The following is a 25,641-nucleotide window of genomic DNA, read 5'->3' on the forward strand; positions in this document are numbered from 1 at the left end:
TGCATAGGTGGGCCTCAGGGAAAACCAATTTGTGAACCTCTGCTGTAAGGCAAGGGCAGCACTGCCCTGTCAATCCTTCAGTTCCTTCATAGTGGAATTTCAATGATAAACTCCCATATGTTGGGGAAGAAGGGTGGGTAATGTAATGTAATGGACCTATGCAACACATCTCAAAGAACAACAGTTACAAGGTTGAGTGAGTAACCATTTTTTCTTCTTCAAGTGACTGTATATATCCACCCAAGCTATTTAAAATGGAGATGGGGCTAGGAGTCTCATCTGAAGAGTGACTACAGTATTGCTTTTCCCACATTTGTGTCTTCCCTTGATGCTGTAGAAATTGCATAGTGTCTACCAAGACAATGCCACTGCTCTGCAGATGTACGTGATAGACACGTTTCCCACAAATGCAACAGAAGCCAAATGACTTTTAACAGCATAGCACATAATAATGAACCTGGTAATCCATTTAGAAAGCTGTTGTGCTGTAATAGGGTGACCTCTCATTCATTCTTCATAGAATATAAACAGCTGAAGAGAAACCCCAAAATAGCTTTGTTCTACCCAGGTAAAAGGCTAGGGCTCAGTGCATCTCTGAAGCGTGCAACGTTTGTTCATTTTCTGAGTATGTGACTTTGGAAAAAAAAGACAAGTGACTGTATTGACTGATTAAGGTGAAAATCAGACACTAGTTTGGAAAGAAATTAAGACGCAGCCTAAACTACACCTTGTCCTTCTAGAATATGGTATGTGGAGTGGACCTGCACCAACCACTCATCCAGGTACTGATACAAGTGGACGTCTCAACAGCAGAGGTAGGCTGCCACCACCGCCAGATAGTTGATGAAAACCCTTACCCATCACCCATGCAGATGATATTCTTCAATCTATTACGGTGGACTGGAAATGATCTCCTCCCACCATGAATCTTCTGTGGCCAGGGAGGATTGCCACATGGAAATAGGCATCCTGTAAATCGAGGGCAGCATACCAATCACCTTCAGCTGGAGAAGGGATAATTACAGCAAAGGAAACCATAAGGAACTTTAACTTTTTGATGTATTTGTTTAGGTTCTGAAGATCTAAAATGGGCCTCACCCTCTCTGGCTTTCAGTATTAGGAAGTACTGAGAGTAAAACCCTTTTCCCCAGTGAGGATGAGGCACCTCCTCTATAGCTCCCAATATAGACTCATGAGATGGGTCCCTGAAAAGAGACTGGGAAGAGAGGCAGGAAGGGAGATAGAAAAGGCAGGGTATATCCTGATTCCACCATGCTTAGTCCCATTGGTCTGATGTGATGTTCTTCCACACACTTAGGAACTAGATAACCTGTTTCCAAAAGGAAGGAAAGGGTCAGTGAGACCTGAGCTGGTAGGTATGCCATCCTGGCCTGTGGCTGCCTGAACTGAAATGACCGAGGAGGCGGATGGCAGAGGCTTCCTTCTTTGTGGCCTGTGTTTGCATCTATTCTGGTCCAGTTGTCTGGACAGTCATACCAGGCCAAGGGATCCTGGTGGTTGGCAAGGCAAAGATGCAACTCCACAGATAATAAACATTTCTGCCAATATGATCTAGTTTTTACACATCCTTTTCGTCTGGGGTAGCCTTAGCTCTACCTCAACTGTATCTTTCATTCACTTCAGCCACTACCTGTGAACCCAGTTGTAGGGTGTGAATAGAACAGTTTGAACCCATAGGCTGGAACCTGTTATTTGTGCCTTGTGTACTTTGCCACAGATGAATGGGCGTGCCAGAGCAAGCTGTGGGGCTGCATTATCACTTGGCTTCTTGGAAAGGCCTAATCACATCAGCCACACTATCAGAGGCTCGTTCACCTACACATCTATCAATATGATATATACCATCATGTGCCAGCAATGCTCCTCTGCCGTGTACATTGGTCAAACTGGACAGTCTCTACGTAAAAGAATAAATGGACACAAATCAGACATGAAGAATTATAACCTTCAAAAACCAGTTGGAGAACACTTCAATCCCTTTGGTCACTCGATTACAGACCTAAAAGTGGCAATTCTTCAACAAAAAAACTTCAAAAACAGACTCAAACGAGAGACTGCTGAATTGGAATTAATTTGCAAACTGGATACAATTAACTTAGGCTTGAATAGAGACTGGGAGTGGATGGGTCATTACACAAAGTAAAACTATTTCCCCATGTTTAGTCCCCCCCTCCACCTCCCACTGTTCCTCAGACGTTCTTGTGAACTGCTGGAAATGGCCCACCTTGATTATCACTGCCAAAGTCCCCGCCCCCCCTCTCCTGCTGGTAATCGCTCACCTTAAGCGATCACTCTCTTGTTACAGTGTGTACGGTAACATCCACTGTTTCATGCTCTCTATGTATATAAATCTCCCCACTGTATTTTCCACTGAATGCATCCGATGAAGTGAGCTGTCGCTCACGAAAGCTTATGCGCAAATAAATTTGTTAGTCTCTAAGGTGCCACAAGTTCTCCTTTTCTTTTTCTGAAGTTTTAGAATCACAATATTTTTGATTGGTCTAAGCACAAAAAGTGTGTGGAAAATTTCTCAGGTGAATTTAGAACAATTTTTTTGCCCCATTTAGATCATTCAAAAGCAGCAGGACAAGATTTTAGTAAATATTTGGGTTCAGGACAAATTATTTGGGTAAGATCAAACATAAGAAAAGTCACTGTTAATGGAATTCCCATGGAAAAACATGGATTTATATTCCTAGTCTGTAGAATGGGGCTGCAGGTTCTCAACCTTGATACAGCATCAATACCACAGTACTTCAGTTAATGTTTACTAGCATTAAATGAAGCACTTGTGATACAGCACTATAAGTTCAGAATCAGTGTTTGTTGTTTTTAATATTTGTGAAATAAAGTTATTCATCCAAAATATACTGGGCCAAATTCACACCTGATGTAAATGGATGCAATTCCATTCAAGTCAATGGACAGGACCTCAGCAGAGACCCTGTGACGGACACAGTTGCTCAACAAAAAGGGAATTAACTCTTCATTTAGTCTTTTCATGGGGTAAAAAATATGGCAGGACTAAGGACTTCAAGCACAATCAGAGTACATCTACATTGCACACTCCTTTCAGTGGCATGTAGAGTACAAACGCTACGTGCCCCCCTGGCACAGGTGCAAACAGACGTACACTGTGAGGGACTGCTTAGGCCAGTAAAGATATGCCTGAACCCTGAGGGTACGTACCCTTCTCACCCAAGCAGTACCTCTCCCAGCTACATGGCTGCTTTTAGCAATGTAATGTTCCACTGTTTTCCTGCTGCTGTGAAACACTCCAGGAGCATGGAAAAACTCTGGCAGCAGGGAAGCTACTGGAAAAGGTTTTGGCAGCTCCCTGCTGCTGGAGCCTTTCCCTGCTGCCAGAGCCCATTCACTGACACATGTATCTCCACACTGCAGTGTGGACATGGCCTGCTTTTCACTGAGGCATATAACTACTGCAGGCAGTGATGTGCATTCTAGACGTAGCTTCAGACTCTCATGAATACAAAAATCTCGATAAAAACAGCTATTTTGGTGGTAAGACGAGGGGAAAGCCTAAGAGATGGCAGAATTTCCCATCCAACTGGTACTAAGCTGGGTTGAAACCAAGCTGGGATTTTCAGTGTTCTGCTTACATGAAAAACCATTTTGCGTGTGCACGTGTTTTCTTCTCTCTCTTGTTGCAACCTTCGCCCAAATTTTACTGACAGATGTTTTTAATTCCTGAGCCATTCCACCAGTTTAGAAACCCACTTATACAAGTTCTGAATTAAGCCCAATATATTTAACAATCTAGAATATTAAGTGAAAAGGTAATTGTATTAAGAATCTTCTTTCTTGAAGCAGATGTTCTGTTTTTCCATACATCTCTTTTTATCATAAACACAAGCTTAGTTTTATGACACTTGGATGGGAATTTAAGTCATGCTTTCATCCTTGAGTTCTAAAAATATTTTTTCCTCCCAGAAAAAGCCAAGCAATGTGTTAAACATTTCCTCTGGTAAGAGACCTTCAATACATTTGCCTCTTTCTTAGGCTCTATAGAAAACCAGATGTTTATTTAATTAAACCCACTCTCATACATTGCATTCAAGGATTTGTTTGTGTAGAATTATCTAAAATAGTTACCTCCTACAATAGCTCTGACATTTATACTGTTTCAAGGAGTAGATATAGTCTATGTATGAAAAGGATGCCTCTAGGAAAATGAGCAACTTTGCTAGATTGGGCATCACGTGGCAGTCATATCATAATCAAATCTGGTCTGTTACATTGGCATAAATGTAGCATAACTCCATTAAAGACAATGCAGTTGTCATGACCATACAGCTAAGGGTAGCCTAGAATTCCTCCTTACCTGTAAGGGGCTAAGAAGCTCAAATAACCTGTGTGGCACCTGACCAAAAGGACCAATGGGGAAAGAAGATACTTTCAAATCTGCGGTGGGAGAGGCTTTGTTTGTGCTCGTTGTTATTGTGTTCTCTTGGGAAGCAGAGAAGCACCAGGTCAGAAAACTCCTTCTCCTATAAACCATCCTAAAGTAAGTCTCAATATTGCAAAAAGAGTAAGTAAATAAGGCAGGGCGTATTAGATTACCTTTTGTTTTCAACTTGTGAATTTTCCCTGTGCTAAGAGGGAGGTTTATCCCTGTTTTTTGTAACTTTAAAGTTTTGCCTAGAGGGGAATCTTGTGAGTTTTGAATCTGATTACCCTGTAAAGTTACCTTCCATCCTGATTTTATAGAGGTGCTTCTTTTACTTTTCTTTTTTTTCCCCTTTATAATAAAGTTCCGGTTTTTAAGAATCTGGTTTACCTATTTGGTTGGTATATTATTCTCAAGCCTTCCCAGGAATGGGGTGTAGGGCTTGGGGGGATATTTTGGGGGGAATAGGAATTCCAAGTGGTCCTTTCCCTGATTCTTTATCTAAATCACTTGGTGGTGGCAGTGTACCATCCAAGGACAAAGGATTTATGCCTTGGGGAAATTTTTAACCTAAGCTGGTAGAAATAAGCTTAGGGGCTTTCATGCGGGTCCCCACATGTGTACCCTAGAGTTCAGGGTGGGGAGGGAACTGCAACTGTGTAACAGCACAGGACTTGGTCCACTGGCTTTTCTTTAATGATAAATTTTAAAGGAAAACAACTATTTAAAAAGCAAGCAGGACTCAGATGAATCTTGTATTTAATTAATTAATTACTGTGTGTCCAACTGTCACTATGTGTGCAATTGTCACCAAAAATAAAATCTTTCACATGGAAATCTACTTTAAAAAAAAATTTTAAAAAAATCTTTGTTTGAAAACTTTAATTTTGTCTGATGATTTGAAATTAAAGGGATTCCTAAAGCTTCCTCAAGATTATTTTTTTTCTTAGCCAAAGGACTGCTAGAAGGAATAGGACCAAATCTGCTAGACTTACTCACACAAAATGACTGATTAGTTTGATATTTATTCATTCTATCCATTTATCCTTTTCTTATTTATTTTTTCTCCATCAGGCTGGGCACTAGCTTCACTGACTAACCAAGTCATTGTACAGACATTCACCCTGTCCTTCTTCCACTACCTGTCCTTACTGTCTCATGACTCATCAAAATCTATATGTTGTATAATTGCCAAAAATTAGCTCCATGTCATGTAATTCACTGCTGTGCCTACAGAGAGCCCCATTAATTTCAGTGGAGCACCACACAAGTACAGCAGTCTACCCATATGCAATGAATTGTAATATTAGGGCATACATTTGTAAAATCTTCAAAGCAGGGGTATTGTCTTATTCAATTTGGACAGTGCCTAACATACAGGGCAGTTAAAACGAGCAATAAAATTACTATGACTAATAAAAATTTAGCCATCCCATTAAATTAAGTGGAGTGCTTTCATTATTAAAGTAAACAGGATTTGTCCCTAATTTATTCTCTAGCACCGAAAAGATGAAAGATTTACCTTTTAAAACAGTATGATAGACCTAACAATGGCCTCATATATTGTTATACCTGGTAAACAAGACAAAATAGACAACACACACAATACAGAACGCATTCCTAAATTTAAATATGGAAAAGCCCCTAAATGATTAGGGAAAACAAACAGCTGTTTTGTAGTGCAAAGCATAACCCTAAACATGTAAAGAAAGTATAAAAATTCATTTTTACATGAATTGGTCCCCACTATCATCTGGGATATTTGTGTAATTGTAACCATGGTATGCATATTATTGTATACATCTTTAGGAATTCAGTACAGACTTTTTGAATTTTCTGCATTTCTCTTTTGGGGGGAGTGGGTAATTCTTTACCTTATCCACTTTACTTTCTCATTTTCAAAATACTACAAACAATATGTCCTTGCATGAGCCCTATACCCTATCTCTAATCAGTTTTGCCTTCCCTGGATTCTTTCTGCTAATGATTTGTCATTTTTGAGATAAGGGACTAAAATGAATGCAGTAAGATCAGGTTGAAGACACATGACCAATTCATATAATACTTTGCGCTTACAGAAATTCCTTCTTTCTATGTACTGTGAATATTTGCAGAATGTGGTAAGTGGTTCCTGGGATTGAGAAGTTTGAAAATCACTACTCTCTAAAATCCAGGACTCAAGGCGTAATGGTAGACAAGTAGAAATATAGATCCTACCTATCCAATTTTGAAAACAAGAGAAAAAACTTATTTGGAATGCTGCCACAGGAACAATCTTTAAATGATATATTCAAATCTCCCTGCACAAACGTGGATGCTTCCGTCTAAACAAAAATAACTATGCTCTTTTTTAGAAAGAGTCAAATCTTCTGCTACACTTAATTAACATTAGGTACACCCACTGCCTCAAGGGCATGAGTCTTTGACTGGACTGTCAGGAGAAAAATGGTTCTGCCCCTTAATGCAATTCTCCCTTCTCCTCCCCTGCCCTGCTCATAACAGCCTGCTTCCTCCTGGATTTTGGGGGACAGGCAGCATCAGCTGATCAGTTTGGCTGGCTGGAGGTGCTCAGCAGAAGCCAACTAGCTCCTGCGTGCCTGAGGAGAGGGCGTACAGGCCCTTTCCCTGCAACAAGGCACCACTGCATGCCTGGATTAACAGCTCCCATTCTCCTAACACTGGGATTAGAGTAAGACTATGTTTTTGATCTGATGTGGACATTGTGCTAGTCACCTTTATGGGACTGGGAAGGAATTTTTCCCTCATTGTCAGACTGGCCAGGATAGGGTGGGTTTTTTCACCTTCCTCTCAGCAGCTCAGAGACTCAACTGTAAATATAAAGGCTGTTGTATTCACACTGCTGAACATGTATTTGTTGGCAAATCTTCAGATAATCCCTTATCTGTTAACTTTTCTAAAGTTTATGTTCTATACATTTCCTCCGCAGTTGACTAGGCATGACTTTCAAGTTCCAAAAAGAGCAAAGCCTGAGAACAACAGTTAGTAATCCATAGAGCTAAGGCACAGATTGATTTTTATATATTCTTATTTGATTAAAATGGTTAATATCCTAAATTCAGAGCTAGATAATTTGTCTTTTCTGAAAGATGGTTAGTGCACTGAGAGAGTGTCTGCATCATTGATGATCCTTAGACAAGGATATTGATATTACTCAGAGTAGATCCTAAGAAAGAATTGTGATTTTACTCGTGAAATGAGAAGTTCCCTGTGAGTCAGGGTCATAAAAGTAATGTACTGCATATGCTGATAATTGCCCACTTGCAAAGTTGCATCACTGCATCCATGTCTTACACAATGAGAAATATGGTGACACTACCTCCCATCCTTCAATGTGAGACTGCCATTCTTCCAAAACCTCTAATTTTTCCATTTGTCTCTTAGCCTCATTTATATTGGAACAGACCGCTTTCATGGCTTGCAGAGCTTCCAGTAATATTGTGTAGTCACTGTGTTTCTTTGGCGTCCGCTTCAATAACTCCTGTTTATACATAAAGAGTATATATAGTACAAAGAGTTACATCAGTCTTTGATCCTCAAATGTGCATTACCAGGAAGCTCATATTGACTGGGATGCTAAAACTAAACAGTAGATCTCAAACTCCTCTTTTATTAGGTGGAACCCTATCACATCCTCCAACATTGTGTCCTGCTAAGGCAATAAAGCTCTAAGAGACAAACTAGCAACTAGTAAGAATATGTGATATTTCAAAAAACAAAGTTTTCATTTCAGCTGTCTCCTCCCCTCCCCCTTGAAAGGTTGGTCTTGATGTTGACCTTTAACTTCTTTTTATACTCTTTTATAGGACAGTCAGCTTTTAATGACAAAAATCATACAGATGTCTTAAAGTGCTTATTTATTATTGTCACAATTAGTATCTATGGTTACTGTGAACTGAAAGGGGGTCATGTTTTTTTCTAATTTTTTCGCAGTTTGTTCACTTGGTGTATTTAACAATACTTTGTGTATCAGTCTCAATGTATCTCTTGTAGAATCTGTTAGTTTTTGTTCTTTGTGTGTTTTTCTCACATAGCAGGAAAGAATATAAAAACAATTTCAAAACAGGACAATGTGATTGTAAAACCGAAGAAATAGGCTGGGTGACTCGGGGTTCAGTATAGTAATAATATTATTTACCTCACTTTAAAAAATAAAAAAATAAAATAAAAAAAAAAAAGACTAAATGTTAAAGTGTGTCCCTTCAGTCTGTCAGTGCAGTGAGATGTGCCTCTTTCAGAGCTGACAGCGTTTTAGAAGATAAAATTATAAAAAAATACTTATTCAATAGTCAAAATGCAATTAACAAATGCAGCTTCCTCTTCAAAAATGCAAGTTTTTTCCTCCTTTTTAACAAAAACTATACAATATCCAACACAAATTTGTAATGCATTCATTACACACACACACACACAGGTGTCATTTTATTGTTATCTGAAAGTACTTTCTGTCTGCCTTTTACAGTACCTATTTAAAAGCATTTTTGACATTTGTTTTAGTTTACAATTTACTAATAATGGCATTGATTCAGGAAGCCACTTAATTGCATGCTTACCGTTAGCAAATGAATAATTGTATCCCTAGCTATCATAGCATTTAAGTATGTACTTAAATCAAACTGAAATCAAACTCATTAAATTCACTGAAGTTTAAATTAATGGCTTCCTCTCAACAATGAAAAAGGTGGCTATCACCCTACAAAGGGGGTGCTGAAACTAGAGAGGTGCCAGTCCTTTTCAGCCAACAAAGCCTGTTAATCTTTTTTGCACTGAAGTCCCTGGAAGATGTGCCATTGGCTTTAATGAGTGCAAGTGTGAATCCAATATCTATCTGGGGGATCATTCATCTTGGGGAGAGGTTCTTGTTACTGTCATGCTTAAATATGCATAGCAACAAGTTTTATGTGCAGAATATAAAGGCCTAGGTAACAAACATATAAGTACCTTCAAAAGGAGGGGATACTTGCATATTCTCTGTATTGGTGTTACTAGATATCCTTCCAATGGAACATCTGTGTTCTTACGTCCTCCAAGCAACATACAGTTCTAGGGTGCAAACAAATTTGATTACAAAATCCTGAGGAAAATGACATTTTCCCAAACTATGAGTTCTAGAAGAGTTCAAGAGAGAAACATTACATTAAACTATTTCCTATAGTTTCCTGTGAGAAATCACTGCTCTAAAATATAGGCAATTGCCATCAAAAAGAAGCTCTCCCAAAAGCATTGACACAAACACACACTTGCCTAGAATCGTAAATTAACATATACAAAGACAATATTAAGGTAAACTTGCAAAACTATCGTGAACAGACACATAATCTACTCGTCTACTCTTTACTATAATAATTAAAGACACTAAACCATACATCTAACATTTTACTTTGTTTCTTTAACACATCCTTTGAAAAATAACACTCAACTGCAGTTGGGTAATTGTTTTTGTGTGTGTCGAAGTAGTACTAAAGCTCATTTAACCATTTTTTTGCTGATACAGACTAACACGGTTACCACTCTGAAACCTATGAAAAGAAACACTCTTCTGATATATATATATATAAAAACTAAAAGATAATTATTGGATTGCTGATATTATGCAAACTAAATAAATTTTTCCAGCCATGAGCTATAAAAAAGGTCAGTAACAACCAGGACCACAGTATTGGAAGCAGAGAAAAATATGGAACATTTGGCAGAAGCATTCACAAACAGAGTTCAGTGAGAGGTAGAGATAGGATTAAAGACATTCAGAGAACCAAAATATGCAAGTGGCTTTAGGACAAATATTTAAATTGCTGGAATTATAAAAAAAAAAAAAAAAAAGTGGACCAAATACTAACAGTAATGAGTGTATATATGCAGTAGTAGGAATAGGAACAATAGATGAAATAGTAATATGATATACTTTAAAGCTATATGAAATCAAGCTCTATGTATTGAGATCATCATACCAATACAATCAAAGGTAGTGTAATATAGACTGATAACTGTCCTACTACTGCTCACACTTTTAAAAAGCAGGTAAGTAAGGTCTCTCTTTACCCATCAAACACAGAAGGCATATTGGAAAGGTCTCCCTACAATTCAAAGAGAAACAAAAATAAATTCAGAGTGCAGCCTACATGATCAGACTCTGATTTTAAGTTAAAAAAAAAAAAAAAAAAGTGTGTATCCTCATCTTTAGCTACTCTGTGGGGCCAGGTAGGGAGCCTGGTTAGCCTTCCAATTATTTGTAGATGCTCAAACAACAGTAATAACAAAGACTTTTGTTCTCTATCTATCTGAATCTGTCCAGGAGGCTGCAACTACATCTTTTGGATGTTGACCTGCTATCATGATGTATTCATAGAATATTAGGGTTGGAAGAGACCTCAGGAGTTCTTCTAGTCCAACCCCCTGCTCAAAGCAGGACCAAACACCCAACTAAATCATCCCAGCCAGGGCTTTGTCAAGCCTGACCTTAAAAGCCTCTAGAGTATGGTAATTTTACCACCTCCCTAGGTAATCCATTCAGGTGCTTCACCACCCTCCTAGTAGGACAATTTTTCCTAATATCCAACCTAGACCTCCCCCACTGCAACTTGAGACCATTGCTCCTTGTTCTGTTGTCTGCCACCACTGAGAACAGCCTAGCTCCATCATCTTTGGAACCCCCCTTCAGGTAGTTGAAGGCTGCTATCAAATCCCCCCTCACTCTTCTCTTCTGCAGACTAAATAAAGCCCAGTTCCCTATTCCTTCACTGTAGCTAGACTGGCCTGCTGCAATGCACTCTACACAAAGGTAAAACTGAAATCCATTTGGAAGTTGAATCAAGTGCAGAATGTGATAACCCACTTGCCAGGTGAAGTATCTCTCTCTGAGTATGTTACACTGGTGCACCATGATCTACTTTAACTGTCTATTGGCTTCCAAATGGCTTCCAGGCAGAGGTATTGGTTTTGACTAGAATTATGTGAATAAATTATTTCAGTCCAGTAGCTGAACCAAAAGAAAAAAAAAAGAATACAATAATTTCGTCTCCCTAGTCTGATATAGCCCAAATCACATGGCCTTCAGGGCATGGCATAAAGCACATCTTTTTTGACAGACACTTGGGAAGTTCTAAGGCATATTGAGTAGAGGGGGTTCTTGGACTACTGAGGGACAGTGATTATTATTACATTTTTTGCAAAGGTGCTGCAATCTTCTCAAATTGCACCATGTTCAGATATAGCATTTGGATTCAGTACCATTTAAGGAACAGTTTCATTTGGATCCAAATCCAGATCTGTTTGTGGGGATCAGAGATCCAAGATTTCAGTTTGGACTTATCTCTAAAATAGCCTCCTCCTGTCTCCCAAAATAAGCTCTTCCTGATTTACTCTTAGGCATATTTTGCTCCTCACCACCATATACAGTGTCCACAATTCATGTTACTCTCTGTGCAGGATCCAGTTGTGCATGTGGTGTGGGGGAGAACTAAAGTGGCTTTATGCCTTGCTTGCAGCCCCTCAATTTGGGAGCAGGTTGGGGAATGACATTTCAGCCCTTGATTGAAATTGGGGCAGCTGGATGTCCACAGTGAGAGGGTGTTCCAGCTGCCAAAAAAATCACTGGAGTGTAAAGACATGCTCAGTGACAAGGGAGGTGGCATAGAACTCTAAGTTGCTCAGTGATTTCTCCCTCTGACAGGGAGAAATATATATAATATATATAATCTATCTTCCTACTGTATTTTCCATTGCATGCATCTGATGAAGTGGGTTTTAGCCCACGACAGCTAATGCCCAAATAAATTTGTTAGTCTCTAAGGTGCCACAAGTACTCCTCGTTTTTTTTCCCCCCATGTTTCCAAGGAAACTGATCATGTTATGGCACATTCATGAGGACTCTCATACTTAACATTTTAAAACATCTGCCTAATTGTGTTGTAAAAATTACAGACTTTTATTGTGTAGCTGTTTCCTTTATCTCAGTTTGAGCCAATTCAGTATGTTGTTGCTGCTAATATATTATCCGTAGCAAAACATTTTTTTCCTTTGGCACAGCAGCTTCCAGAGTATTAGAATATGGATTTTTCTTTACAAAACCTGGCTCTAACCACAGGTCAGTCTTTAAATTTCCTTCCAGGACAGTTCTCTGATTTCCTTCCATACCTCTCCCCACACCATTTATCCCATTTTCTCTCCAGTCCTTCAGCCATACATGGCTGGCATTATTATGCAATGCCTTCATAACAGGGAGTACAGTAACTCTCACTTAACGTTGTAGTTATGTTCCTGAAAAATGCGACTTTAAGTGAAACGATGTTAAGTGAATCCAATTTCCCCTAATAATTAATGTAAATAGGGGGTGTTAGGCTCCAGGGAATTTTTTTTTCGCCAGACAAAAGACTGTGTGTGTGTGTGTGTGTGTGTATATATACACACAAATATATGCACAGAATAAGTTTAAAACAAACAATTTAATACTGTACACAGCAATGATGATTGTGAAGCGTGGTTGACGTGGAGGAGTCAAAGGGTGGACTATTTCCCAGGGAATGCCTTGCTGCTAAATGATGAACTAGCACTCAGCTGAGCCCTCAAGGGTTAAAACACTGTTAATATAGCCTCACACTCTACAAGGCAGCATGAATGGAGGGAGGAGACACAACAGACGCATGGCAATGGCTGCGAACATTCCCTGTGGAAACTGAACATGATGATGAACCCACGCTATCCCACTGGAGTGCACCACTCCCTCCACTTTCCAAAGTGCCTGGGGCGGGGGAGGAATGTGTGTGTAAAAAGAGAGAGGGGGGGCACATTGCCTCTTTAAGTACGCTGACCCCACTCTAAGCCTTTTTAAGTAGATCAGCAAGTTCAGACAGCAGCTGCTGCCAGTAAGCTCCCTCTGTTCTGAGCCCTGTTGTGTGTCCCGTCCCGCTGCCCCGCTCTCTGGAGCTGGGGTACAGGAGCCCGGGGGGGGGGCAGGAACACCCGGACATCAGCACCCCTCTAACTCTCCCACCCCATGCACAACAAGCAGGAGGTTCCCAGGAGCAGCTCCAAGGCAGAGGGAAGGAGCAGCATAGGACAGTGTAAGGAGGGACACCTGAACTGCCCGACAATTGATAGCCTTGCGCAACTTTAGGAACTTTTAATTTTCTCTAATAGATCAGAGACATAACAAAACAATGTTAACCATGAGGCCATTAAGTGAGAAGTTACTGTATAGGGTACATTGTCCAGTGCTAGTCTGTAAACTGGTCAGGAGGTGGCACTGAGTGTGTGATGTAGGCAGCCCATACCTCTGAAAACATCACACCTAAAATGCATTTGAACTATAACCATCTACAGTGACCATGGTAGGATGTCTCAAATCAGTGCTCACATGACCTAATAAGGCACTGCTGTCAACTCACTGATTCAATGAAAAGATATTAAAGTAGAACACCAAGTCAAAGTTTACTTACCAAAAGAAAAGTCCGTACTGTTCTTATTTTGTTAAGTTCAAGCAGCAGTTTCTGTGCCTTCTCATGGTTACTACAGTATTCATCATAGATACAAAATCTGTCCTTCTGTAGAGACAAAGAAATACTTTGTATATTTAGGTTCTTATTAAGGCCAAATGACTAATATAAGAACACTTTTAGAGGATAGAAATCTAATGTAATCTGCATTTTGGAAAGTCAACACCTTTCCTATTTTTATATCTAATTATTGTTTGAAATCCAACACTTCTAGAACTTTTAAATTCTACTGTTAATTAGAATTGTAAAGACGAATAGTCCGTGAACATCACTGGAGAATCTGTGGAGAGATCCAGTGGCTGGATTATAATAAATCAAACAGGACAACAAAGTGCACGCATACCTACCCATTTGAAGACATTACCTATCTTGCACATGTAAGCATTTGCAGATACAATCCAGTTTTGAAAAAATAAAAGGTGTGTTGAGAGCATTTCTGTGAGCCCTTCCATTCTACCGACCTTTAATCTTTTGTCCCACAATGTGCAAACGTAGACTTTAGGAAATGAAGGTTGAACCAAGCAGAGATACCAGTTAGGTCCAATTTTTTTTCCAGGTCTGTGACAGTGTGTACAGAGTTAGGCTCAGTCCTGAATGATTCAGCACAGCTCTGTAACACTGATGCTCTTGCACTCAGACAGGAACACAATGTTTCTAGAGTACAGTTGCTGCAGAAGATCCAGAAACATATCTGCTATGATTTACTGAGGCACTGCTCCGCATTTACTATTTCAAGGCAGATAAAATAAAATAATAATAATAAATAGTGAGCAAATATATTAATATGTACCTGAGAATTTTAATATTAAAAATGCTTTTAAATGCATTGTTTCTTGCAAATTCTTTTTTTTTTTTTTTTTTAAATTCTGCTTCCTGACTGAGTTTTAGGTATTTCACATCTTAACATGGCATTTCATTGTCCAGCCTTCTTAGTTTTGCTGGTGAACATAAAAGGCCTACAGCCAAATTTTCAGAAGTGTTCATTAAGGCCTTTATTCAGCAAAGCACTAAAATGTGCTTAAAGATAAGCATGTTCTTATGTCCAATTAATTTCAAGGTCCTTAAGAAAATTTCAGGTGGAAATCCTGGTATCTATCAGCTTGTGCACTTGCCTGGTTAGAAAAAAAGGTTAGTTATGTCATCACTGGGTAAAATTTTACTATTTTAAATAAACATCCTCTGTGTTTGAATGAAAAATAAAATCAATTCAGAACAAGTAGTCTGAAAATTCCTAACAGTTCGAAGCTACAGAGGATGCTGAAAGCTAATGTGCTGAAAACAACAAAGCTTGTTTATTCTACAGTGAAAAGAATGGGTGAGATGACATGGTAAGGTTCTCTCTGTCTTCTTTTTTTTTTGGGGGGGCTGGGGGAGGGGAATAAGTGTAAACTCCAAGTGACCTTAAAGGAACCTAAATTACGTAATTAAGTCATTTTGTCCTCATGACTGAATACACACACACACACACACCCCACCACCACCGCATTAATTAATGAAGACAATCAGGAATGAGAAAAGTTAACTATGAAGTTGTATTAAAGAATAGCATACAAAGTGAAGAAAGCAGATTCCCACTTCATGGTGTGCATTAGGTTCAGGATGCAAACACCCCTCCACTAGGGTCAGGAAATCCTTGTGAACTGCAAGAATATCTTCAATATTTGAAAACAGCATCTGTAAAAGAACAGCACAAATAAATATAAAAAGAGAACACAGAAAAGAAAAATGTGTGCAATTAAAAACTAACCTTAACTGTTTCCTCTGTGATATTTTTATCCACTTTGGAGGCAGCAAACTGGATCATTCTCTGAAGGAATGCCTGCATGAAACAAGACAACAATACAAGTGAGGAAACTGTACGCTGCTTTAGTTAGTGCAGAGGGAATGAGATAGCTTGAGTAAAAGAATTATACATTTTTAATTAGTTTGTCTAATTTTCTTATGTTTGGGATATGGAAATAATATCCCATGAGAACACTACACAAAACTTCACCCAAATACTCCTTTTAATTAGTAGCTTTATTAATTTAAACCTGTGTAAAACTATGTCAAACAGATACAATGAAAAAAACTGTTAAAATACATAGCATAATACTAACAAAGGCCAAAAAATTCTAAATTCTCTGAAGTACAATTTTCTTTCATCACACCGATTACTAAAAACAGTTAGACACTAACATAGATAAATCTCTTCTGCAACTTGCGGCTCAATCCAGTTCCCTCTGGAATTTTTCCATTTATTACAAGATGAGTTGAATTGAGCCCCTAATTTCTAAATCAAAGCTGGTTTTAAGCTACTATAAACAAGCATAAAATATACCATAAGAAGCCACTAAATTATGCACAAACCTCTGATGCATTAATAGCTGAACCAGCTGGAAGGAAAATTGATTTAAACAAGATGCTCGGTGCACAAGCTTGTGCACTGTGGTTTAGACTTCTTATATTTGGTCTGGGGAAAAAAACTGGAAAAACAACAACAAACACCTGCAATAAGGCTCATTCCACAATTTATTTAATCATGTTTAAAGTAGCAAGTGTTTGTAATTAAATTTCTACAAATTAACTTCATTATCAAAAAGGTACATTTTGAAGATATTTACAAACAGAAAGTTTAAAGTCTTAAAGCACTGGGTGTTCACATGGACATGCATATCCTTTAGTTATTAAAAAATTGGCACCACAAGTGTTCAGAATGTCATGTCCTTCATATCCGCTTAACTACAAGTCACTGTGCATTGTATACTGTATATGAACTCATCTAAATTCTAGTGTGGTGCAAATTCCATAGAGGATGCAATAAATAACCCTGCTAGGAGAGAAGGATAGCATTCACAGTATCCCTTTTTACTCTGTTATGCCTTACACGTTTTAATTCCTAAGTGGTTTTTCTCCCTCCACTGAAAAGAGCTATGTAATTAGGAACATTTTTATTATTGAGTGAAGAAAGAGACACCCTTAGAGTTCCAAGATATAGACAACATTTAAGTTGGAATATTGCAGGTCCATTTAAATGCTTAATGCTGATTTTTATAGTCCCATTAAAAAAAAACAAGCACCTTTCCTACCCATTTGTGATTTTTTTCTACCTCTTTATCAGTGTTAACTCTATGAATTAGATTTGTAACTGGTCACAGAATTTGGCCCACTGACTTTAAACCCTTCTTACTACCATACATGAGTGACTTGCATGTGCATTAACACATTAAAATATATGCAGACTTCAGAGTAAATAATCTATACATGTCAGATCATTAGCCACAAAGCAACTAAGAAATGTAGCACATAATAAATCAGAGAGCAGGTTAGAAAAGACAACTGCAACACAAAAGACAGATGCAAGAGAGATAAAAGAGGTCACGCTGTGTTTTATGTGAGACGCCTAAAACATCAGTGATGGATAGATACCAAATAGGAATAAACTTCTTCGTTACCAGTTGTTTTCTATGATTTGACCCAAACAGTGACGATTTGAAGGTTGGCACTTATTTCTTTCAAAAAAGCAGCAGCTAACACCAGAAGAGTTTTTTCACATCTTTGAAGTATCCTGGGATCCTTATTCCTCAATAAATATTTCCTTCGATCAAAATATAGTGGACCTAGGCCAGGAATGGGCAAACTTTTTGGCCTGAGGGCTGCATCGGGTTTCGGAAATCATATGGAGGGCCAGTTAGGGGAGGCTGTGCCTCCCCAAACAGCAAGGCATGATCCAGCCCACTCCCATCCCCATCCACCTTCCACCCTCTCACTTCTCGCCTCCTGACATGCTCGCACACGCCCCGCAGGACTCCTGCCCCATCCACCCCCCCCCACCCCGTTCCCTGACAGCCCCCCCAGGACCCCTGTCCCATCCACCCCCCGTGCTCCCTGACTGCCCCCCAAACCCCCATCTCATTCCTGACTGCCCCCCCAGGACCCCTGCCCCATCCAACCACCCCTTCTCCCTGTCCCCTGACTGCCCCCAGAACCACTGCCCCTGACTGCCCCCGGCCGCCCCATCCAACCCTCCTTCCTGACTGGCCCCTGCTCCCTTTCAACTCACGTTCCCTGCCCTCTGACTGCCCCGACCCCTATCCACACTCCCGCCCCCGACCACCACCCCAAACTCCCCTGCCCTCTATCCAACCTGCTCCCTGCCCCGTGACCGCGCTGCCTGGAACACCGGTGTCTGGCGGCGCTGCAGCCACGCCACCGTGCAGCACAGAGCACCGGGTCAGGCCAGAGGAGCTCGCAGCCCCACTGCCCAAAGCATTGCACTAGCGGCACAGTGAGCTGAGGCTGAGAGGGAGGGGGAAGAGCAGGGGAGGGGCTGGGGGCTAGCCTCCCTGGCCAGGAGCTCGGGGCCGGGCAGGAGGGTCCCACGGGCCGATGGGGCCTGAGGGCTGTAGTTTGCTCACCTCTGACCCAGGCAAATAATTCAGAATGAATAGTTTACTCAACGCTTTTTCCTTCCTGTTTGTAAAGTGTCCACTTGCAGCCTACAATATTTTCAAATAGACTTGTTATTAAAAATTATTTGCAGAATAATTTCTATGAATGAGTCTTTATCTTGATATCTTGTGCACAAGAAGTTAGTGGCAACTATTTCATACTTGAAATTCAAGGCATGTTTTGTCTCCCTGATTTCAGACACATTTCTTTAAATGAAGGCTCTGACACAGATGAAGTATGGTCCATGGTTTGGGCACTAGTTTGCAACTCAGGAGACCCGGAGTCAATCCCTACTCCACCCAGGGCCGGCTCTAGGTTTTTTGCCACCCCAAGCACAAAAAAAAAAAAGGGGGGGGGGGCAGAGTGCCGCCCCTTGAAAAGTGCCACCCCAAGCGCTTGCTTGGTTTGCTGGGGCCTAGAGCTGGCCCTGACTCCACCACAGACTTCCTGTAGGACCTTGGGCAAATCACTGTGCCCCTCTGTGCTTTGGTTCTCTGTCAATAACAGCAGGGCAATAGTACCTGCCTACCTTGCAGCGGTGTTCGGAAAATAGATATGTTAAAGACTAAGAGGTGCTATAAGAATGGGGCCAAGTAAGTACCTAAGTAAGAGTATTCATGATTATCAATTTATTTACTTAAAATAATTTGCAATTTTTTTTAAGGTCTTTGTTTTGGTGAAACATACTGTGGAAGCTTTAACTGCTGCTGCACACAGTGGCATATGCAACTTTGTTACTGTTACAGTGTTGCCAACTCTCATAATTTTATCATGATTATTGCAATATTTGATGTTTGACGGTCATGATACAATTATTTAGGTATGATCATGTGAGAATCTCAGCATTTCAGTAATGGGGGTTATTTTAAATAAGTTTGACTGAAGAGAAAAAAATTAAAAATGTGCCCTCTAGCAGCTGAAAACCTGGAGGGCAAATTAAAAGAATCAAAAATAATTTCTCTCTTAAATCTCATGATTTTTAAGCCACTTTCATGACTGGGTGGGGGGGAGGGCTTAGTCATGATTTTGGATCATTGGGATATCAAATAAGATATCTGATTATAACTGCTGTTACAACAGTTTTCTCTTTACAGCATCTTTTCATTTCTTAGGAGACTGCCTGTCTATTGGGGAGATGCCATCTTGCAAGGCAGAGTTAATAAAGCATATGAGGATCAAAACCTGCAATTGTACTGTAGCAGCTGGATCACAAATAAAATGCATGACCATTTTATTAATATCGAAAAAAGCAATCTTATTTCACTTATAAACCTGCATAAACATATTAATTTTATCTTCAGAAGAAGGGAAAAAAGGAAAAAGATCACTTTAATTTTTATTCAACACTGCTGTAACATTGTCGTGACCCTATCACTTATGATATAGTAATAGCCAAAGCAAACTTGCAAAACTAAGTATATTTTCTACTAAGGAAATTTCCTCTGTACACTGTATTATATCTGAAGTCCTTAATCTACAGTACATAAACTTGTTGAATAAAGCTAGAAAGATATTTTTATGTTGAAATTGAACAAAATCTGATTTATTACATTAATGATCTAATACAAAGTACTAAAACTGTAATAACACCCAGAAAAGAGAATGAAACAGATATTGTAGGTTGCTATAAATATAGCAAAGCTAACATGTTTCATATGTGACAAAGTTCCTCCTCTGTCTTGGTAGGTCCTGCACTTTTTGGCGGATTTGCTTACCTCAGAGGTTCACGGCAGCCCTGTTTGGCCGCTTCTGCTAGAGGCTCAAACCTGCCGTACACTCAGCTAACCTCATCACTGGCCAGCATGGGGGAAATGGAGAACAATCTCCACAGTCTCCACTGTCCCACCTAGTGGGTTGGGGACAGGCCAGATCTTTTTCCAAATTAGACTTTCCCTTCTGGTGTTGCTCACAGACCAGGTCAACTCCTTCTGTGTCCAATCAGGAGTTGTGGGGGATGCGGGGAACCCGGGCCCGCCCTCTACACCAGGTTTCAGCCCAGGGCCCTGTGGATAGCAGCTGTCTACATCTCCTGTAACACTGCATGACAGCTACAACTCCCTGGGCTATTTCCCCATGACCTCCCCTCAGCACCTTCTTTATACTCACCACAGGATCTGCCTCCTGAAGCCTGATCACGCTTGTACTCCTCAGTCCTCCAGCAGCCCGCCTTCTCACTCCCTGCTCCTTGCATACCCTCCACTAACTCATGGGAGGTCCTTTTTAAACCAGGTGTCCTGATTAGTCTGCCTGATTCTAGTATGTTCTTAATTGGCTCCAGGTGTCTTAATTAGCTTGCCTGTCTTAATTGGTTCTAGCAGGTTCCTGATTGCTGTAGTGCAGCCCCTGCTCTGATCACTATGGTCACTTTATTGCCGGTGACCTCTCCATTTCTGGGAACAGAAAACTGTTCATCCAGTGGCCAGTATATTTGCCTTCTACCAGACTCCTGTACCGCACTGGTCTGGGTCTGTCACACATAGTAGATTCCTCAAGTTCAAAACACATGAAAGTACAAATATTTTCTTTTGCATTTTCTCTTAACATTCCTAACAGGTCTGTAGACATGCTGAGTGGTACAGAACATTGTTTTATTTCCAAATGACTTTTCACCACATCCATAGAGAACGTGGAGAATCAAGCTTGGGGAAGTTTGATCAAGATAACTTTAAACTCATAAAGGTCTAGAGGTGTTTCTTGGATCCTACTCGCCATACCTAATTCAGCTCACAAACATAAAGGCAACATTTGCATAATAATGTGAATTTTTGCACAATGTAATTAATGCATGTCAGATGCTAAGCCCCCGCCCCCCCAACACACACACACAATATAGCTAAGGCTACGATTTTCTCACAGAGGTTGTGGACATCACAGAATCCATGCCTTCCAAAGACCTTCATGATTTCAGCCAGCAGGCGGCTGGGAGCAGCAGGGGACCCCCACCACCTGAGGTGACAGGGCCCCCTGAATTCCAAGCCGCTGTCGGCAGCAGGGGTACTTCGCAGCTCCCTGCCACCGCAAGAGGCAGGGGGACCCCACTGCCCCCAGCCGCGAGGGCCGCCTGCCACAGGGGGGCAGTGTTACCCCAGTTCCTCACCGCCGGGGGTGCTGGGAGCGATGAGGGGAGGGGGGGGACTCCACAGCTCCTGACCAGCCTCCATAGAACTGAGCCACGGTGGAAGGGGAACCCTGGAGGTCCAAGCTCCCAGCAGCCTTCTCCCCGCCCTCCCAGCAGCTCCCTATTTTGTCATGCATATTTTTAGTAAAAGGGAGAGGTCACAGGCTTCCATTAATTTTTCTTTACTGCCAGTGACCTCTCCATTACTTTTATTAAAAATACTCATGACAAAATCTTAGCCTTACATATAGCTTTTGTTGGTGCATGTTGCCTTGATTTTGCCACAAAAAACAATGTTGACAGAAAGGGCTCAGACAGCACTAGCAGCTGTGGTAATCACTGCACACATTTCCCTTCCTCCTCGCATTAACCTGTGCCAGCAGTAGAGGCAGCAGCTAATCATGCTGGCTTCTAATACTAAACAAAAAGACTCTTCTTCTTCTGGTAATTCACCAGCTGAGTCACCACCTATTTCCCCAAACTGGTCTGCCGTACTGGGCGCATTGTAAGCAGCACACAATTCATCAACCAAGGTCAGTGATATTCTTAACTTCTTTCTACAATACCTAGCATCACCTTCAAAGATACTAAATTTCCCCAAGTCCCAGATGGCCTATAAGACCAAAGGAATAGATGTCATTTAGCACATCTGCAATACTTTTCATTCCAGTACTAATCCTTCACACACACAACTAAATCCTGACTGTTGTCCATTTCTGCTGTCATCCAAAGGGCTCTGACTTCCCTAAATCCTTCATTCCCATCTATCCTGCTTAAATACTGCCATATTCATTGCCAAACACCATGACCCCTAATCATTTATTTGAAACCTTTGGCAACTTCTCTTTCAATCCTTGCCAACCTTCTTGCACAGTGGCTTTTTCAAAGTAAAGATCAGCAAGATCTATCATAACTCTCCCTCCCTGATTTTCTCTGTCCCCCCTTTGTCCAGCAGCCATTTTATCACCTTCTTCCTGCCACTGACAATGAAGCCTCTGACCTGCTCTCAAATTCTAACCGCTCCCTAGGCACACTCCATTTCATCCCCTCCTACCCATTGACTTCCTTGGCCCTCACCATCTGTCAGTTCTTCCTCTCTAAACTACAAGCAAGTTCTTGTCTCCCACATCCTCAAAAATTTACCTCTTTCTTCAGTTACCATCTCCTCCCCCTTCTACCTCCAAACTAACTGAATCCAAAGTTTACAACCATTGCATTAAATTCCACTCCATCTTGGATCCCTTCAGTGTGACTTTCATCCCTTTAGTACACTGAAACCATTCTAAGCTTGGTTTAGAACAACCTCCTCTGGGCCAAATCATAAAGCATCTATTCCAATCTCTTCTGTCCAGATGGCAAAAACTCTTGTCTGTGTCCTTATGTCTTGTCTTGATTTCTGTAACCTTCATCAAATCTCGGTTCATTAGGAGCATTCACATTCTTGAAGTTAAATATGTTTAAGTGCTTTGCTGAAGGATGGCGTTATTCACATACTTAAAGTTAAGTACATGTTTATATGAGTTGCTGAATCAGGGGCTGGACGTCAGGCTGGCTCACAGATGCAGCAATACATTGCAACAGACATTTAGGGTGACATTTACCCATGTGCAGAGGGCTACCAGAAGGTATACACATCACTTAAGCCCTACTTAATCAAGTGAGGGCTTAAGTGGAATTTAAGTAAGGTACAGGCCTTGTGCTGACCCAGTGCACAGGGAAGAACTTCATCCAGTGATCAGAAGGCAGAGTTATTTTCTGTGTTTTACACAAAATGTGTTGAGATTCATACTAACAGATTTTAACCTTATTAAAGAAATAAACAAAGGAAAAAGCTCTCAGATTGTCTCTGAGCCTGCCACTGAATTTTGATTTTTCCCCCCAGGTCTTTAAAATGCAAACTTCATGAGGGCAGAGACCTACCAATGTCTTGTAAAGCTCTGGGCACATTGTCAGCACTTAAATATAAAATAAATAATAACATGAGTTCTATCTTAGCAAAGACTTCAGGATTTGGTCTTCTCCTTTCAAAATTGTAGGTGATCAAAAAGCTGATCAGCACAACAAAAACGATAATATAAGGAGAAGATTAGTTACAAAGAATGTATTATATGGAAATTATTGACAAAATTTGGTTGTATTTATTTTGTGGGGATTTTCCAGTGAAGGAAGAGTTATTTTGGACCAACAAATTTGTTCACATATATAACATTGCCTCTGATCAGATATCACCTGCTTCTGCTAAGAAATGTTTACAGCGAGAACAGCAATTACATTGATCATAATACACTGACAGTGAATCATCCAGAATTCAAATGAACAATTAAAAGTCTCAAAACAAAGGTTTGCCGTGTCAATCACAGGAAACCAGCAGTTTCCTGGATTTATAATAAGCTACATTGTTATTGGTAAATCTAACTTAGTCAGTTCATTTATTCACATTACTGGCAAATCAAGCTGGAAAAACCCAAAGATAAATAGTGGGTCTCAAAGTAACAATACATTCATGTTGAAGTGCAATTAGAGAAAGTAAAGTGACTATAAACGTGGAACCTTCGTATTCCATAGATCTGTTCCTCATGTGTATTCAAAGTCACATCTGCTTACGTTAGTGATCAATATTACTTTTTATTACCTTTTGCTCCTGTTTAGCACTGCATAGTTTATACAGATATGCGAAAGTGAACTTGATTCTTTTCTGGCTTCAGTATCACAGAATTTTTAACAGAGATCCCGTAGTAGAATCTTTATTATTGATGATGACATATGTACCAAAACAAACACTGCTCTACTTTCAGAAACAGAGCTTAGGGCTTGATCCTGCTCCCATTACGTCAATGGAAAAACTCCCATTAAAGTTAATGGTGCAGAATCAAGTCCATAGTTTGTAGGGCTGGCAGCTAGCAAAATAAAACAACTGTTTCTTCTAAGCTGAGCAAACTTGATATGGAAATCACTGCCACACAAATAAAATGAAAAGGAGTACTTGTGGCACCTTAGAGACTAACAAATTTATTTGAGCATAAGCTTTTGTGAGCTACAGCTCACTTCATCGAATGCATTCAGTGGAAAATACAGTGGGGAGATTTATATACATAGAGAACATGAAACAATGGGTGTTACCATACACACTGTAACGAGAGCGATCACTTAAGGTGAGCTATTACCAGCAGGATGGGGGGAAGCTTTTGCAGTGATAATTAAGGTGAGCCATTTCCAGCAGTTGATAAGAACGTCTGAGGAACAGTGGGGGGTGGAATAAACATGGGGAAATATCTCAGAGTAGCAACCGTGTTAGTCTGTATTCGCAAAAAGAAAAGGAGTACTTGTGGCACCTTAGAGACTAACAAATTTATTTGAGCATAAGCTTTCATGAGATGAGTGAGCTGTAGCTCATGAAAGCTTATGCTCAAATAAATTTGATAGTCTCTAAGGTGCCACAAGTACTCCTTTTCTTCATGGGGAAATAGTTTACTTTGTGTAATGACTCATCCACTCCCAGTTTCTATTCAAGTCTAAGTTAATTGTATCCAGTTTGCAAATTAATTCCAATTCAGCAGTCTTTCGTTGGAGTCTGTTTTTGAATTTTTTTGTTGAAGAATTCCAACTTTTAGGTCTGTAATCGAGTGACCAAAGAGATTGAAGTGATCGTTCTCATTACAGTGTGTATGGTAACACCCATTGTTTCATGTTCTCTATGTATATAAATCTCCCCACTGTATTTTCCACTGAATGCATCCGATGAAGTGAGCTGTAGCTCACAAAAGCTTATGCTCAAATAAATTGGTTAGTCTCTAAGGTGCCACAAGTATTCCTTTTCTTTTTGCGAATACAGACTAACACAGCTGCTACTCTGAAACAAATAAAATGGAATCCCAAGTTGCCATTTTTATAGGTTCACCTTTCAGAGTATAACTGCACTTAATTAGCACATCTGCAATACTTTTCATTTCAGTGCTAACTTCCTTCACACACACAACTGACCAAATCCTGCTTTAGCGTACACATATGTACATTAAACTCTCTTCTCATTTCTCAAGCTTAGCTCTGAGTATGGGCTTACTTCATGTTTAATGTGGTTAGATGTTAATTAGGAACTCAAGTGTGTTGGATTTTTTTTTAAAAAATTACAAAAGTTTTGTAAAAACTGTATATTA

The 25,641-nt window shown here is 40.1% G+C and overlaps 1 protein-coding gene across 1 annotated transcript in view; it reads right to left on the minus strand.

Moving 5' to 3' along the window:
- The window catches only part of PREX2 (phosphatidylinositol-3,4,5-trisphosphate dependent Rac exchange factor 2), a 290,326-nt gene that overhangs the window by 193,176 nt on the left and 71,509 nt on the right, over nucleotides 1-25,641 (minus strand). Inside the window, exons 2-6 of the mRNA XM_077808977.1 lie at nucleotides 15,686-15,757; nucleotides 15,490-15,612; nucleotides 13,882-13,986; nucleotides 9,389-9,490; nucleotides 7,767-7,928 (exon numbers count right to left, since the gene is read on the minus strand). Of these exons, the coding sequence (XP_077665103.1) occupies nucleotides 7,767-7,928; nucleotides 9,389-9,490; nucleotides 13,882-13,986; nucleotides 15,490-15,612; nucleotides 15,686-15,757 (564 nt within the window). The remainder of the gene's footprint in view (nucleotides 1-7,766; nucleotides 7,929-9,388; nucleotides 9,491-13,881; nucleotides 13,987-15,489; nucleotides 15,613-15,685; nucleotides 15,758-25,641) is intronic.

Source organism: Eretmochelys imbricata, chromosome 2, assembly GCF_965152235.1.
Source record: "Eretmochelys imbricata isolate rEreImb1 chromosome 2, rEreImb1.hap1, whole genome shotgun sequence".
NCBI lineage: Eukaryota > Metazoa > Chordata > Testudines > Cheloniidae > Eretmochelys > Eretmochelys imbricata.